The sequence below is a fragment of the Sus scrofa genome, chromosome 13 (assembly GCF_054392235.1).
Source record: "Sus scrofa isolate SSC_HxYL_T2T_F1_AM1 chromosome 13, Sscrofa_HxYL_maternal_Yorkshire_Landrace_v2.0, whole genome shotgun sequence".
NCBI classification, from domain to species: Eukaryota; Metazoa; Chordata; class Mammalia; order Artiodactyla; family Suidae; genus Sus; species Sus scrofa.
Window position 1 is genome coordinate 136810242 of NC_139395.1, and position 14100 is coordinate 136824341.

The following is a 14100-nucleotide window of genomic DNA, read 5'->3' on the forward strand; positions in this document are numbered from 1 at the left end:
CTTTTTGTCCCTTACTGCTTGCCGTGTCAGTTTCCGTGCGGAAGTGGTGGCCGTGAGAGAAGAAGATGGCGGCTACTGTGGTGGCGCCGCCTGGTCCGGTGCCTGGTCGAGCCAACAAGCGCAGCGGCAGCGGACAGGGTGGCGGCGGCGGCGGCGGGGGGGCAGCCAGAGGGGCAGAGGAGGAACCGCCGCCGCCCCTACAAGCAGTTCTGGTGGCCGACAGCTTCAACCGCCGTTTCTTCCCTATCTCCAAGGACCAGCCTCGGGTGAGCGCCGCACGCTTGGAAGCTGCCAGAGGGCCTGGAGGTGGCGGGGCTATAGCAAGTTATCCCTTCGGCTTCCTGGTGAGGCGGGCTCTGGAAGGACTTGTGTCCACTCTCTCTCTCAGAAATCGGGTTTATCTGATTATGAGGAAGGCGAGGAGACCGTCTAAAGCCCTGACGATTGCCTGACCAAGTGAGTGGCTGGCAGATTTGAGCACTCGTCGTGCTGTCCACCTCAGGTTTGGGAGCTCTGCAAAGGGCTGATGCAGAAGCAGTGCTTGTGAGAAGCCTTCATTCTGGGATTCAGTGCCTCAAGAGGAGGCTGCGCTGGCTTTATGCAGAGGATAATAAGATCGAGTGATGAAAGGGAATGTCACCTCCTTTTGCCTCCAAAAGGGAGATCATATTGTCGTCCCCCCCCCCCAAAAAAAAAGAGCAGACTTGTATAGTGTGGTTTTTTTGGTGTTTCGTTTTGTTTTGTTTTTGTCTTTTTGCCATTTCTAGGGCCTCTCCCGCGGCATATGGAGGTTCCCAGGCTAGGGGTCTAATCGGAGCTGTAGCCACCGACCTACACCAGAACCACAGCAACACGGGATCCCAGCCGCATCTGCCACCTACACCACAGCTCATGGCAACAACGGATCCTTAACCCACTGAGCAAGGCCAGGGATCAAACCCATAACCTCATGGTTCCTAGTCGGATTCGTTAACCACTGAGCCACGAGGAGAACTCCAAGTGTGCTTTTTTTTCTTCCCAGGTTTTAATGAGAGCCAATGCCATATGTCAAAAGAAGAACAGAACGGGTTTAATGGCTGGTTGCCAACATCCCTGCATTGTCTAGAAGCTGGGGAATTGGCCTCAGCTAGTCCTAGGGATTGCTGGGTCACTCAGCAGTCCCCAGTTCAAAGAAAGGGACTTGGCATTCAATTCAGGAAAAGTCCTCTTTGACTCTTCACTTCCTCCAAATAGTCTAATGACTGTTTATTTTGGACAAGTGATGGGGATGACTAGCCCTTGCCTCTTAGAAAAGGATCAAGAAAAGAAATTTTAGGAGTTCCCATCGTGGCGCAGTGGTTAACGAATCCGACTAGGAACCATGAGGTTGCGGGTTCGATCCCTGCCCTTGCTCAGTGGGTTAATGATCCAGCGTTGCTGTGAGCTGTGGTGTAGGTCACAGACGCAGCTGGGATCCCCACATTGCTGTGGTTCTGGTGTAGGCTGGCAGGTACAGCTCCGATTAGACCCCTAGCCTGAGAACCTCCATATGCCGCGGGAGCGGCCCAAGAAATGGCAAAAAAAAAAAAAGAAAAGAAAAGAAAAGAAATTTTGTAGAGAAAAAGGCCTCAGTGGTGCTTAAATTTCTGGAGATATGATTGATCTCTAGTGTTACCCTTTGTCAGGAGTAGTCTCCTGTTCAGTACCAGCTCTGTGTCTGATGCTAAGCATGTAGATTCCATGCTTACTATGTCTGAACTGCAACACATTAGACTGATGTTTAGAGCATGCCATGAACATCAAAGGCAGGAGCCTGATTACTTTTAAATAGGAAAAATAAATTAAAGCTGGTGTTTAAACACACTGATAGTGGAGTGAAAATTGTGGATGAAGAAGGGGAAGGAATGGTACCCAGAAGGCCTTCATGGATTCAATACTTCAAACTTTTTTTCATCTCCTACCCTCCAGGCCCTCTTGCCCCTGGCCAATGTGGCACTAATTGACTACACTCTGGAATTTCTGACTGCCACAGGTGTACAGGAAACCTTTGTCTTTTGTTGCTGGAAGGCTGCTCAAATCAAGGAACATTTACTGTAAGGCTCTGCAACTTTTCTTTCTATGTTTCACCATTTTTTCCCCAGGTTCCTTAGAATGGTTATAACTAAATAAGAGGGAATTGTAAGGGAGTAAAATATATCTATTTGAATTCCATCATAAGCTTTAACTAAGGGCATTCTCTTAGCAGGTGAGGAGCTGAAGCTGTGATAGAGATTAAAGAATAGCATTTGGAGGTCCTGTTGTGGCTCAGTGGTTAATGAATCCGACTAGAAACCATGCGGTTGTGGGTTCGATCCCTGGCCTTGCTCAGTGGGTTAAGGATCCGGTATTGCCGTGAGCTGTGGTGTGGGTTGCAGACACGGCTCGGATCACGTGTTGCTGTGGTTCTGGTGTAGGCCTGTGGCTACAGCTCTGAATTGACCCCTAGCCTGGGAACCTCCATATGTCACGGGAGCAGCCTAAGAAATGGCAAAAAGACAAAAAAAAAAAAAGTTAAAGAATAGCATTTGGGTTTTTTCTGTATCTTACTTATAAAGTTTGGTTCCAGTAGGTTTTTGCTTTTTATTTAGTGGCTCCAGTATGCAAGTTACAAAAGTAACATATTTGCTTTTCCACTGAGCTATGAAATATTGAGCTCTTCTTCATCTTTGTATTCCCAGTGCCTAGCTTAGTACCAAACTTTGTTAGTACTTAACAAATGTGTGATGAAATCTTTCTGGAAAGAGTGAATCTCAAGATTTATTGAAGTTTAGGAAATAAAGACTAGGGTATTAGCATGCTCTCCATCAGACAGTATGAGCTTCAGAAAGAGAAAAGTGTGTTCCCAGGGTGCTTTGTATAAGCTAATTCTCAGTAGGATGTTTAGTTCAAATCCATGTTTAGAGACAGGGGTCAGGGTATGGAGAGGAAATAACCATGTTTCTCTAGCCCATAAAACAAGACTAGTGACAAACTATGCTGAAACCATTCATTACGGTTCATAAATGTCTTTGAAGTTGAGGATGCTGGCAAGGACCCAAAAAGAGCCATAGCAAAGGAGCATGAATGTTGAATGGGTGTGAATGGGTGGAAAATAGGGACGCTCTACGTGATTCTTATGCTTGGTTTACTCATTCCCCTCACCCCTCTTCCTTTAGGAAATCCAAGTGGTGTCGCCCTACATCCCTCAATGTGGTTCGAATAATAACATCAGACCTATATAGATCACTGGGGGACGTTCTCCGTGATGTTGATGCTAAGGCTTTGGTGCGCTCTGACTTCCTTCTGGTGTATGGGGATGTCATCTCTAACATCAATGTCACCAGAGCCCTGGAAGAACACAGGTCAGGATGGGGAAACGGTAGAGACAGGGTTTGGAACCAGCAGAGCCCTAAGACTGCTTTTTTGCAACTCTCTCCCTCCTATCCTTTATAGGTTAAGACGGAAGCTAGAAAAAAATGTATCTGTGATGACGATGATCTTCAAGGAGTCATCCCCCAGCCACCCAACTCGTTGCCATGAGGACAACGTGGTAGTGGCTGTGGATAGTGCCACAAACCGGGTTCTCCATTTCCAGAAGACCCAAGGCCTCCGACGTTTTTCTTTTCCTCTGGTGTGTGAGTGTACAGGGTCCTTGAGGTGGGAAAGTGACAGGCTTCAAGCAGAAAAGGCAAGTTAAAGTCCTTGTAACCTCTCCCACAGAGCTTATTCCAGGGCAGTGGAGATGGAGTGGAGATTCGCTATGATCTACTGGACTGTCATATCAGCATCTGCTCTCCTCAGGTGAGCTCTTCAGGGCCACGGCTGCACATCCAGAGAGTAAAACTCTGAGGGTTTACTATCACCCCTGTAGAAAGCCAGGGTATATTTCTTTTCCCTGTTGCTCTCATCTGTTCCACAGCAAATAGGTATTATCATCTTGATCCCAGTATTTCCTTGGCAGCCCTTTGAGGATTCTGGCCCATGTCCTACTGTCATAGTATCTGATAGGTCTTGTGGGGTGGGGGTGCTGGGGGGAGCGCTTATCTTTGCTTCTAGAGAAGAGCACTTGACCCTGGCTCCCTCTGACTTCTCTATACAGGTGGCTCAACTCTTTACTGACAACTTCGACTACCAAACCCGAGATGACTTTGTGCGAGGCCTGTTAGTAAATGAGGAGGTAAGAAAAGACTCCCAGTGCCTCCTTTTTTTTTTTTTTTTTTTTTTGTCTTTTTGCCATTTTTTAGGCTGCTCCCGCAGCATATGGAGGTTCCCAGGCTAGGGGTCTAATCGGAGCTGTAGCCGCCGGCCTATGCCAGAGCCACAGCAACGCGGGATCCGCGCCGCATCTGCAAACTACACCACAGCTCACAGCAACGCCGGATCGTTAACCCACTGAGCAAGGGCAGGGACCAAACCCGCAACCTCATGGTTCCTAGTCGGATTCGTTAACCACTGCGCCACGACAGGAACTCCCCAGTGCCTCTTTAAAAGAGGGCTCTGCTTTTGTCTCACACTGATAACTTTTGGTTCCCTTTTGTGTTTTATTGAGCCTTAGGGAGAAGGAAAATAACTGAAGGGGAGAGGGAAGCAGTAGACAGAGAAAAGTCTCAGGCCACTTGGCTGTGACATTGAGAAGCAATGGGGGAACTTAAGGTTAGAAAAGAATTATACCTGGGAATGTTCTTTCTTTCTTGCTTGTTTGTGTGACCTCCCTTTTTTTCTCTTCATTCAGATCTTAGGCAACCAGATCCACATGCATGTGACTACTAAGGAATATGGTGCCCGGGTCTCCAACCTACACATGTATGCTGCTGTCTGTGCTGATGTCATCCGCCGATGGGTCTACCCTCTCACCCCAGAGGCGAACTTCACTGATAGCACAACTCAGAGCTGCACTCACTCCCGGCACAACATCTACCGAGGGCCTGAGGTCAGCCTGGGCCATGGCAGCGTCCTGGAGGAAAATGTGCTCCTGGGCTCTGGCACTGTCATTGGCAGCAATTGCTCCATCACCAACAGTGTCATTGGCCCCGGCTGTCACATTGGTGAGCACAGGTGGGGAAGTCAGGCTGGCTATCCCAGCAATAGGAACCTAGGGGAACCCCATGTCTCCAGAAAAGAATACAGAAGGATAGTTCCTGAGAAAGTGGCTGCCTTAATAAAGGAAGGAACAGAGATTTAAAAACAGTGATACTTTTTTTTTTTTTTTTTTTTTTTTTTTAACGGCCATACCCATGGCATAGGAAAGTTCCCAAGCCAGGGATTGAATCCAAGCCGCAGTTGTGGCAACACCAGATCACTTAACCCACTGCACCGGGCCAGGGAATCCAACCCAGCACCTCCACATCGAGCCGAGCCTCTGCAGTCAGACTCTTAATCGCCTGTGCCACAGTGGGAACTCCATAATTTTTAACCTATGAGCTTGTTATTGGGTGACTTTTCCAGGATACCCTTTATTTACATTCAGGACCAAGTTAATAATTAACATGCAATAATGACATCTGTTTAGTGCATTGCAGACTACAAAGGGCTTTTGCATACATTATCTTATTTAATCCTCCCAAAAACTTGTGAGGTAACTATTATTTATCTCCAGTTTGTAGATAAGCAGAAAGGCTAAAAGAGGTTGTCTCACCCAAGGTTATAGCTAATAAGAGGCAGTGCTGAGACTTGAATCTGAGTATTTTGATTGTAAGTCTAGTGTTTTTTTTACTCTTAGAAACTCACTTTGGTTGTAAGAAAGTGGTGCTTCTGGAGTTCCCATCATGGCGCAGTGGAAACGAATCCGACTAGGAACCATGAGGTTGCAGGTTCGATCCCTGGCCTTGCTCCAGAGGATCCGGCATTGCAATGAGCTGTGGTATAGGTTGCAGACGCAGCTCAGATCTGGCATTGCTATGGCCGTGGTGTAGGCCGGCAGCTACAGCTTCAATTTGACCCCTAGCCTGGGAACCTCCATATGCCATGGGTGTGGCCCTAAAAAAAAAAAAGAGAGAAAAAGTGATGCTTCTACTGGAACTGCCCCTTCAAAAGAACAAGATTCTATTTCTAAAATGTACAAGAAGTGGAACAATTTGCTTCTACTTTTAGACATGGATATGATTCTAGTAACATTTTTTAGTTCAAGGGGTCCCCAGAAATTTTAAAGGTTCTCAGATTCTTAAGTCTGGCATATAGTTTGCAGTTGTTGTAGACTTGGTGGAAGGTAGTCAGGCTGAGCAATGTTTTGGACTCGGGCCTGAGCGTAGAGAGGGAGAGCATGTTTCTGGTGGATTGGGATTAGAGCAGTAGAGCTGGGTGGGAACTATGGTGGTGTCAGCCCCATTCTCCACGAATGGCCCTGGTGTGGAATTGGAGCCCTAAGTGACCAGGAATCCTTCCTGTCCTGAGCCAGGTGATGATGTGGTGCTGGATCAGGCCTTCCTGTGGCAGGGCGTCCGAGTGGCTGCTGGAGCACAAATCCATCAGTCTCTGCTCTGTGATAATGCTGAGGTCAAGGAAAAAGTTATACTGAAGCCACACTGTGTCCTCACTTCCCAGGTAAGATTGGCTGCACACTGCACACAGGCCCCAAGCTGTGGTTATGCTGAGCGAAAAGGGGCTTCGTGTCAACCCAGTCCTGTCTGAATTGAGAGTCCAAAAACAGTGGTTTCATTCGCCTTCTCCTTGGCTTAGTGGGAGGGAAAAAAAAGTCACTGTCATTATCAGGATGTACTTTTCCCCAACACACTAACGGGTCCATGCCACCCCCTCCTCTTCTCTCCTCCAGGTGGTAGTAGGTCCAGATATTACTCTGCCTGAGGCCTCGGTGATCTCTTTGCACCCTCCAGATGCAGAGTATGATGAAGATGATGGTCAGTTCAGTGATGACTCAGGGGCTGACCAAGAAAAGGAGAAGGTGAAGCTGAAAGGTGTGAGGCTCAGCAGGTGTGGGGCATCTGTGTGTCTCTCTGCCCCATAGAAAAACCAGTGTTTCCTCCTGAGGGATTGGTGCTTCTTCTGGGCCTTTGCTAAAAAGATCAGTGCTTTTTCCAGGTTACAATCCAGCCGAAGTTGGAGCTGCAGGCCAGGGCTACCTCTGGAAAGCTGCAGACATGAACACGGAAGAAGAGGAGGAACTACAGCAGACCCTTTGGGGTGAGCTTGGTCTTATTCCTGCCACCTCTGTTCTATCAGAATATTCTCAAGGAAGAGTTCCCTTCTGTTGCAGCAGATTAGGTATCAGGCATTGTCACTGCAGCAGCCTTGGTCTCTGCCATGGCATGGGTTCGATCCCTGGCCTAGAAACTTCTACATGCCTCAAGCACAGCCAAAAAAAAGAAAAGAGAGAATATTCTGAAGGAGAGTGAACACTTCAGAATCAGACCACTTGTTCATTACCTTATTGATGTAGACAGCAGATATATTGTTCCCTGTCAGTGGCTCTTTCCTTATTTTTCTTTTTTTCTTACCGTTTATGGATTCTAAGGACTTAAAATCAATGTGGAAGAAGAGAGTGAAACTGAAAGTGAGCGAAGTATGGATTCTGAGGAGCTAGACAGCCGGACAGGCTCCCCACAGATGGATGATGTCAAAGGTGAGTGGCTAAGGGAGCAGGGTCTAGGACAAAAGAGGAAAACCTCCAGTTTAGTTGGACCTACAGTCAGGACTGGATAACTTAAAGCACCCTGGAGTGATATTGGCCTATGAACTTACTGTTGCTTTGATTTTAGTATTCCAGAATGAAGTCTTAGGAACACTACAACGGGGCAAGGAGGAGAACATTTCTTGTGACAATCTAGTCCTAGAGATCAACTCTCTCAAGTAAGAGCAACCCCTCCCTATTCTCTTCTCCTCAGGATAATCCTGGGCAGGTAGAGTTTCTCTCTTACTCTTCCCTAAATAGGAACCTGTTCCCTCAACATCCCAACTGGACAAGTCTGGTAGCATTTGGAGTGAAAAGCACATTAGGTTCTAGCCTCAGCATAGACTTCCCCCTTCCAGAACCCTCCCCCTCCATGTTGATCCATCTGACTTCCTCTCCCTGATGTCCTGCCAAAGTCATCATCCTACAGTGTGCTGAAAGGACCAATGAAGGCCCTGGCGTCACCCCAATCTCCCCACAGGTACGCCTACAATATAAGCCTAAAGGAAGTGATGCAGGTACTGAGCCACGTGGTCCTGGAATTCCCTTTGCAACAGATGGATTCCCCGCTTGACGCAAACCGCTACTGTGCCCTGCTGATTCCCGTAAGCAAAGATTGGAGCTGGATACCAGGGGTTGGATGGAAACAATACATCATTACTGGGCTTCACTTTAAAGGAAATCAGGAGTAGAAGGTCTGGTGGGATATATGTTACTTGTGGTTTCTTTCTCCTTGCCTCTGGACAAAGACTGGCTTCTAGAGCTGGCTTGGCTGGTTAGGGCCATTACTGAGTGGCCTTTGAGATTCCAGTATTCAGACCATACAAAAGCCCAAAGGTATAACCAAAATAGACCTGGACTGTCATACTCTCTGACTGAAAATGATTTGATGAAGGTTCAGCATGAGATGAATCTTTAGGCTTGGAACAGGTATTCCGAGGCAGCCTACAGCCTCTGACCCCCATCACCTCCCTAGGAAATCTCTTTTTTTTTACCCCAGCCTAACTGCCAGCAACTCCCAAGTTCCTTTGACATATTCCACAGGGCCTATATCATCTCCCGCTTGTCTTAAAAGACCCATGTTATTAATATTGATTTTCTTTGCTGTCCAATATAAGAGCACACTTGGGAAAGCTTCCTGTATTGCAGCTTCCTTCTCCTTTCTTCTATAGCTGCTCAAGGCCTGGAGCCCTGTTTTTAGGAACTACATAAAGCGTGCAGCTGATCATTTGGAGGCATTGGCAGCCATTGAGGACTTCTTCCTGGAGCATGAAGTTCTTAGTACTTCCATGGCCAAGGTGAATACTACCTCAAACCCCATAGTTCTGCATTGGCTTTGACACAGGCCTTGGTGACCTCCATGGAGACACAAAACAAGCGGACATGAATCTCTTTGGAGTTTGGTTAATGGCATCATCCAGTGTAGAAGGAGGCTGAGGGCCTGGTAGAGGTGCTAAGGTCTTGCCTCCTCTTCCTCTGTTATCCACTACATCTTGCTGGATCCTGTAAGGCCCCTGAGATCCCCTCTGCTGGCCTTCTGCAGGTATTGATGGCTTTCTACCAGCTGGAGATCCTGGCTGAGGAAACAATCCTGAGCTGGTTCAGCCAAAGGGATATAACTGACAAGGGCCGGCAGTTGCGCAAGAACCTGCAGGTGAGTCAAGCTGCCCTCCTCTCACCACAGTGATTCTCTGGTTCCCTGGCTTCTGGCCCTAGACTCCAGGTGGTTGGTGCTTGGGACTCTGGTTGTTATTCTTATCAGCTAAGAATAACAGGAGGGTTATGTGCCCCTTCCTCAGTAGCTCTCTACTCTGCTTCCTTACAGCTGCAGAGGTTCATCCAGTGGCTAAAAGAGGCAGAAGAGGAGTCATCTGAAGATGACTGAAGTCGAACTGCCTGCTCCTGTGGGTGTGGTTGATTGTCCTCCTGGTTTCTGGGCCAGGGCAAGTAAGAGGCTAGTTGCAGAAAGTTGAGTGACCACCGTCTGAGCTGAGACTTACAGGAGCAGAGGCTGGAACTACAGTATTCTTCCCACCGCCAGCAACTATGTGCCTCCCATCCTTACTGGGGAGTTGGGATGAGGGAAGTTGGGCTGGATAACAGCTCTGCCTAAGGAGGAACTAGGCAGGCCCTGCAGTTAGAGGAAGGCTGGAGGAAAAGCTTTGTGCTCTGGTTTCCCCTCAGGAAATAGCAGAGAGCAGTTGGCCCTCTCTGCTGCTTGTATTTGTTAATATTAAAAAACAGAGAGGGGTATATTTGGTTTCTCTCCTACTCGGACTGATCACCCATTGAAGTAGGTGACTGAAGAGTTCTAAACCTCCCATGTGGCAGCCTTGGAGAAGAAGAGAGGTGATGTGGCCACTAGGTGGTACTGTGGTGCCTCACTAGTTGATCATTGCCATGACTCATGGTAGTGGAGGGCCTAGATTCTTTTCTGGGCTTTGTGGACCAACTTGTGGTCCTGGAGTGGTATACCTGAATCTACTTCCATAGAGGATCCTAGTCTGAACACTTTTCTGTCAGAGAGTAATGATTCCAAGCATATGTGAAGTCATTAACCATCTGCCAGTCCATCACATGCTTTGACCATTTGATCCAGTACTACTGTCAGGGAAGCTGAGCTCTTCTTCATCTTAAAGATAAGGAAACTTGCTCAAGGTCTCATGATTCTTGGGGGGCAAAGCGAAGGACTTGAGGCTCATAATCCAGGATTCTTTTTGCTTCATCACATTCAGTGTCTTAATGAAGGGAAATTGCCCCCAGAGGCAGACACAACTCCAAGCCAGCAGTGGATATCCTGGATATCCTAAGAACAGACGAAGATCCTGTGCAATGGGCTTTCCCCTCATGTTGAGAGAGTATTTACTGTATGACAGACATTTTGCTAAATGCTTTTCCTGTGTTATTTTAGTTAACTTTCACATTAACCTTGGAAATAGGGCTTATCCCCATTTTCAGATGAAGAGCCTGAAGTTCATAGAGGTCCCATAACTGGTCATTGACAGAACAAGGATTTGTTGTTGACCTCCAGAGCTGGAGTTTGTCACATTCCTATATGGTCTCCTTTAACCTCAACCATGAGATACGCCCTTCTGTCTTATCTTCCCAGCTCTTCGTTGCCTTCCTATAACCGTTACTCTGTCAGCACTTAAACCGTGGCAGATGTCTGGCCCTCCTGGACATCACAGATAAAATGGTTGCCTTTCTTCATTTCAGTTGGGCAGAAAGGAGTAAACTGAGGAAGGAGATACTTAACTGTACTCAGGGGTGTGAAGGAGCATTACTCAGTATTTCTACAGAGGGGAAAACACACTGGCCAGGGTTTGGCTTAATTTACTTTTCTTCAGTAAATCTGTTTCTCCTGTGTCAAATACATGGCCTAGTGCCTAGAAAGCATATGAAAATTACAGCATGGACCTAGTAGGGACAGTTAAATACAAATAACCATGGGATACTTCTAATTTATACAATGAGTGGCAGAGATCAGAAGTGGCCTATAGAACTTTTTAGGAGGAAGATATTCTTTCCAGTTGAAGTGATTAGGGAAGGCTTACAGGATTGTGACATTTCAGTAGCCTAATAAATAGGGCAGAAGGGAACATTAAAAGCAAAGGGTTTCCATTTAAATATGGCAAATTAAACACATGGAGTTTTTACTCCCTTCAAAACCCTGTTCAGGAGTTTCCATCATGGCTCAGCGGTTAACCAACCCTACTAGTATCCATAAGAATGTGAGTTGAAGCCCTGGCCTCACTCAGTGGGTTAAGGATCCGGTGTTGCCATGAGCTGTGGTGTAAGTCGCAGACATGACTCAGATCCCTCGTTGCTGTGGCATAGGCTGGCAGCTACAGCTCTCCTTCAACCCCCAGCGTGAGAACCTCCATACGCCACAGGTGCAGCCATTTAAAAAAATAAAAACTATTCAAATGCCAACAAAGGAATTCTTCAAAATAGGCACATGACTCAATGATAAGGAAAACAGAGAGTGACAACAATAAATGCGAGACATCAACATTTGGGGGGGAATAAATGGAAGGGTGAAAGTTGACTTAGCAGAGCAGAATGAGATGGGCTTTACCTGCTGAGGTGGTTATTAACAAGCAGCAAACCAGTATTCCGTTGTGAATCCAGAAAAGGCTCAGCAGAGGGGGTAAGGATTGGGGGTGGGAAGAAGATCTGTAAGAAAAAGCCCCTCAGACTCCCGCTTTATCTAATCTAGCCCAGTGATTACCCCTTCTCTGCAAGAAATGGGAGATTTAATATCTGAAGAAATGGTGGGGATGAAATTATCAAAGAAATGAAGGTTTCCTAAACTTGAAGGTCCTGAGTTTCTAGACTGACAGCCCATGAGTGCCCGGCATAATGAATGAAATAGCACCATGAAATTCCAGACCTCAGAGAAAATATAAACCTTTAGAACCTCTAGACTAAATAGTAGACATGGTGGGCATGGGAGCGAGGGGCCAGATTGAAAATGCAGGATCAGGAGTTCCTGTCGTGGCGCAGTGGTTAACGAATCCGACTAGGAACCATGAGGTTGCGGGTTCGATCCCTGCCCTTGCTCAGTGGGTTAACGATCCAGCGTTGCTGTGAGCTGTGGTGTGGGTCGCAGACGCGGCTCGGATCCCGCGTTGCTGTGGCTCTGGCGTAGGCCGGTGGCTACAGCTCCAATTCAATCCCTAGCCTGGGAACCTCCATATGCCGCAGGAGCGGCCCAAGAAATAGCAAAAAGACAAAAAAAAAAAAAAGAAAATGCAGGATCAAGTGAAAGTATATGAGTTGTAGGGCTCTGAGTATCAGTACACACGATCTTATACCCCCAGGCCAAAACAAACAACATCGCAGAAAAAAGGACCTCAAGGAGTTCCTGGCATGGCTCAGCGTGGCTCAGTGGTTAATAAACCTGACTAGTAGTCATGAGGACACAGGTTTGATCCCTGGCCTTGATCAATGGGTTAAGGATCCAGCATTGCCATGAGCTGTGGTAGAGGTTGCAGATGCGGCTCAGATCTGGCTTTGCTGGGAGTTCCTGTCGTGGTGCAGTGGTTAACGAATCCGACTAGGAGCCATGAGGTTGCGGGTTCGGTCCCTGCCCTTGCTCAGTGGATTAACGATCCAGCGTTGCTGTGAGCTGTGGTGTAGGTTGCAGACTCGGCTCAGATCCCTCGTTGCTGTGGCCCTTGCATAGGCTGGTGGCTACGGCTCCGACTGGACCCCTAGCCTGGGAACCTCCATATGCCGCTGGAGCGGCCCAAGAAATAGCAAAAAAAAAAAGACAAAAAAAAAAAAGATCTGGCTTTGCTGTGGCTATGGTGTAGGCTCGAAACTGTAGCTCCAATTCGACCCCTAGCCTGGGAACTTCCATATGCTGCTGGTGTGGTCCTAAAAAGACAAAAAGAAAAGGGCCTCAAAAAACTTTTTTTATTTGTTTTTTTAAAAAAAAATTTCCGGAGTTCCCGTCATGGCGCAGTGGTTAACGAATCCGACTAGGAACCATGAGGTTGCGGGTTCGATCCCTGCCCTTGCTCAGTGGGTTAACGATCCGGCGTTGCCGTGAGCTGTGGTGTAAGTTGCAGACGCGGCTCGGATCCCGCGTTGCTGTGGCTCTGGCGTAGGCCGGTGGCTACAGCTCCGATTAGACCCCTAGCCTGGGAACCTCCATATGCCGCGGGAGCGGCCCAAGAAATAGCAACAACAACAACAACAGCAGACAAAAAAAAAAAAAAAAAAAAATTTCCCCCGACTGATCACCCTGCAGTGAAGCCTGCTAGTAAATAAGCCTTGTCTGTGGACAAAGCTTCCAGAGTTTTCTTATCTCACTCTTAAATGTGAATAGACTGTTAAGGATCAGTAACCATTTGAGGAAATTTCTAACATGAAAAGCAGAGACCAAAACAAAATTCAAACCAAGGAAACTGACAAGGTAAGAAGCTTTTTGAAAACTTTAGGATGAGGGGAGAAGGTACTATTCTCAAAACTCAGGGAAGATATTGTATCTGTGAATAATGTGCTGTGAAAAGGAATAATTGGAGAACAATTCTGCAATTGTTGTGTACACATATTACCTTGATAAAAAAGTAAAGAAAAAGTAAGGATCCGGCATTGCCATGAGCTGTGGTGTAGGTCGCAGACTCGGCTCAGATCCTGCGTTGCTGTGGCTGTGACGTAGCCTGGGAGGTGTAGTTCCAATTAAACCCCTAGCCTGGGAACCTCCATATGCTGCAGGTGCAGCCCTAAAAAGACAAAAAAAGAAAGGGTATGAAAATAAATAAGATAATGTGCAGGGGCTAGCAAATAAGTAGAATTGCTTAAGTCAAAACTTTAGCCAAGGAGTTCCTGCTGTGGTGTGAGATGGGAGATATCTCTGTGTAGGTTCCATCCTGGTCCGGCTCAGTGGGTTAAAGGATTCAGCATTGCAGAAGTCTGTAAAAGTAGGTAGAGGTTAGAATGGAGAACTTGGACTATCACGCTAAGGACAT

At 47.1% G+C, this 14100-nt stretch overlaps 1 protein-coding gene across 3 annotated transcripts; it reads left to right on the forward strand.

Moving 5' to 3' along the window:
* The first annotated feature begins 37 nt into the window (after window positions 1-37).
* On the forward strand, window positions 38-9874 carry EIF2B5 (eukaryotic translation initiation factor 2B subunit epsilon). 3 transcript variants are annotated; one of them, XM_084990496.1, is made up of 17 exons: window positions 38-266; window positions 389-456; window positions 1948-2072; window positions 3174-3359; window positions 3451-3628; window positions 3718-3798; window positions 4097-4174; window positions 4730-5042; window positions 6392-6537; window positions 6767-6908; window positions 7033-7134; window positions 7466-7573; window positions 7710-7800; window positions 8103-8226; window positions 8794-8919; window positions 9165-9275; window positions 9447-9874. In XM_084990496.1, exons 5-17 carry the CDS (start codon window positions 3485-3487, stop codon window positions 9504-9506), a joined length of 1626 nt encoding a protein of 541 aa, XP_084846622.1. In that variant the 5' UTR covers window positions 38-266; window positions 389-456; window positions 1948-2072; window positions 3174-3359; window positions 3451-3484; the 3' UTR covers window positions 9507-9874. The 3 variants fall into 3 exon arrangements, 2 of the variants coding, with proteins under 2 accessions (XP_084846622.1, XP_020925602.1); XR_014824457.1 differs by lacking the exon at window positions 389-456 and having other exon boundaries at window positions 6767-6924; XM_021069943.2 differs by lacking the exon at window positions 389-456.
* Window positions 9875-14100: the final 4226 nt, after the last annotated feature.

Excerpts from the sequence above, each read along its gene's own strand:
- EIF2B5 (XM_021069943.2), top strand. The coding sequence starts at position 66 with ATGGCGGCTACTGTGGTGGCGCCGCCTGGTCCGGTGCCTGGTCGAGCC. Across the intron at positions 3,629-3,717 it reads GACGTTTTTCTTTTCCTCTG|AGCTTATTCCAGGGCAGTGG; the intron begins GTGTGTGAGTGT and ends CCTCTCCCACAG. Across the intron at positions 7,574-7,709 it reads ACAGATGGATGATGTCAAAG|TATTCCAGAATGAAGTCTTA; the intron begins GTGAGTGGCTAA and ends CTTTGATTTTAG.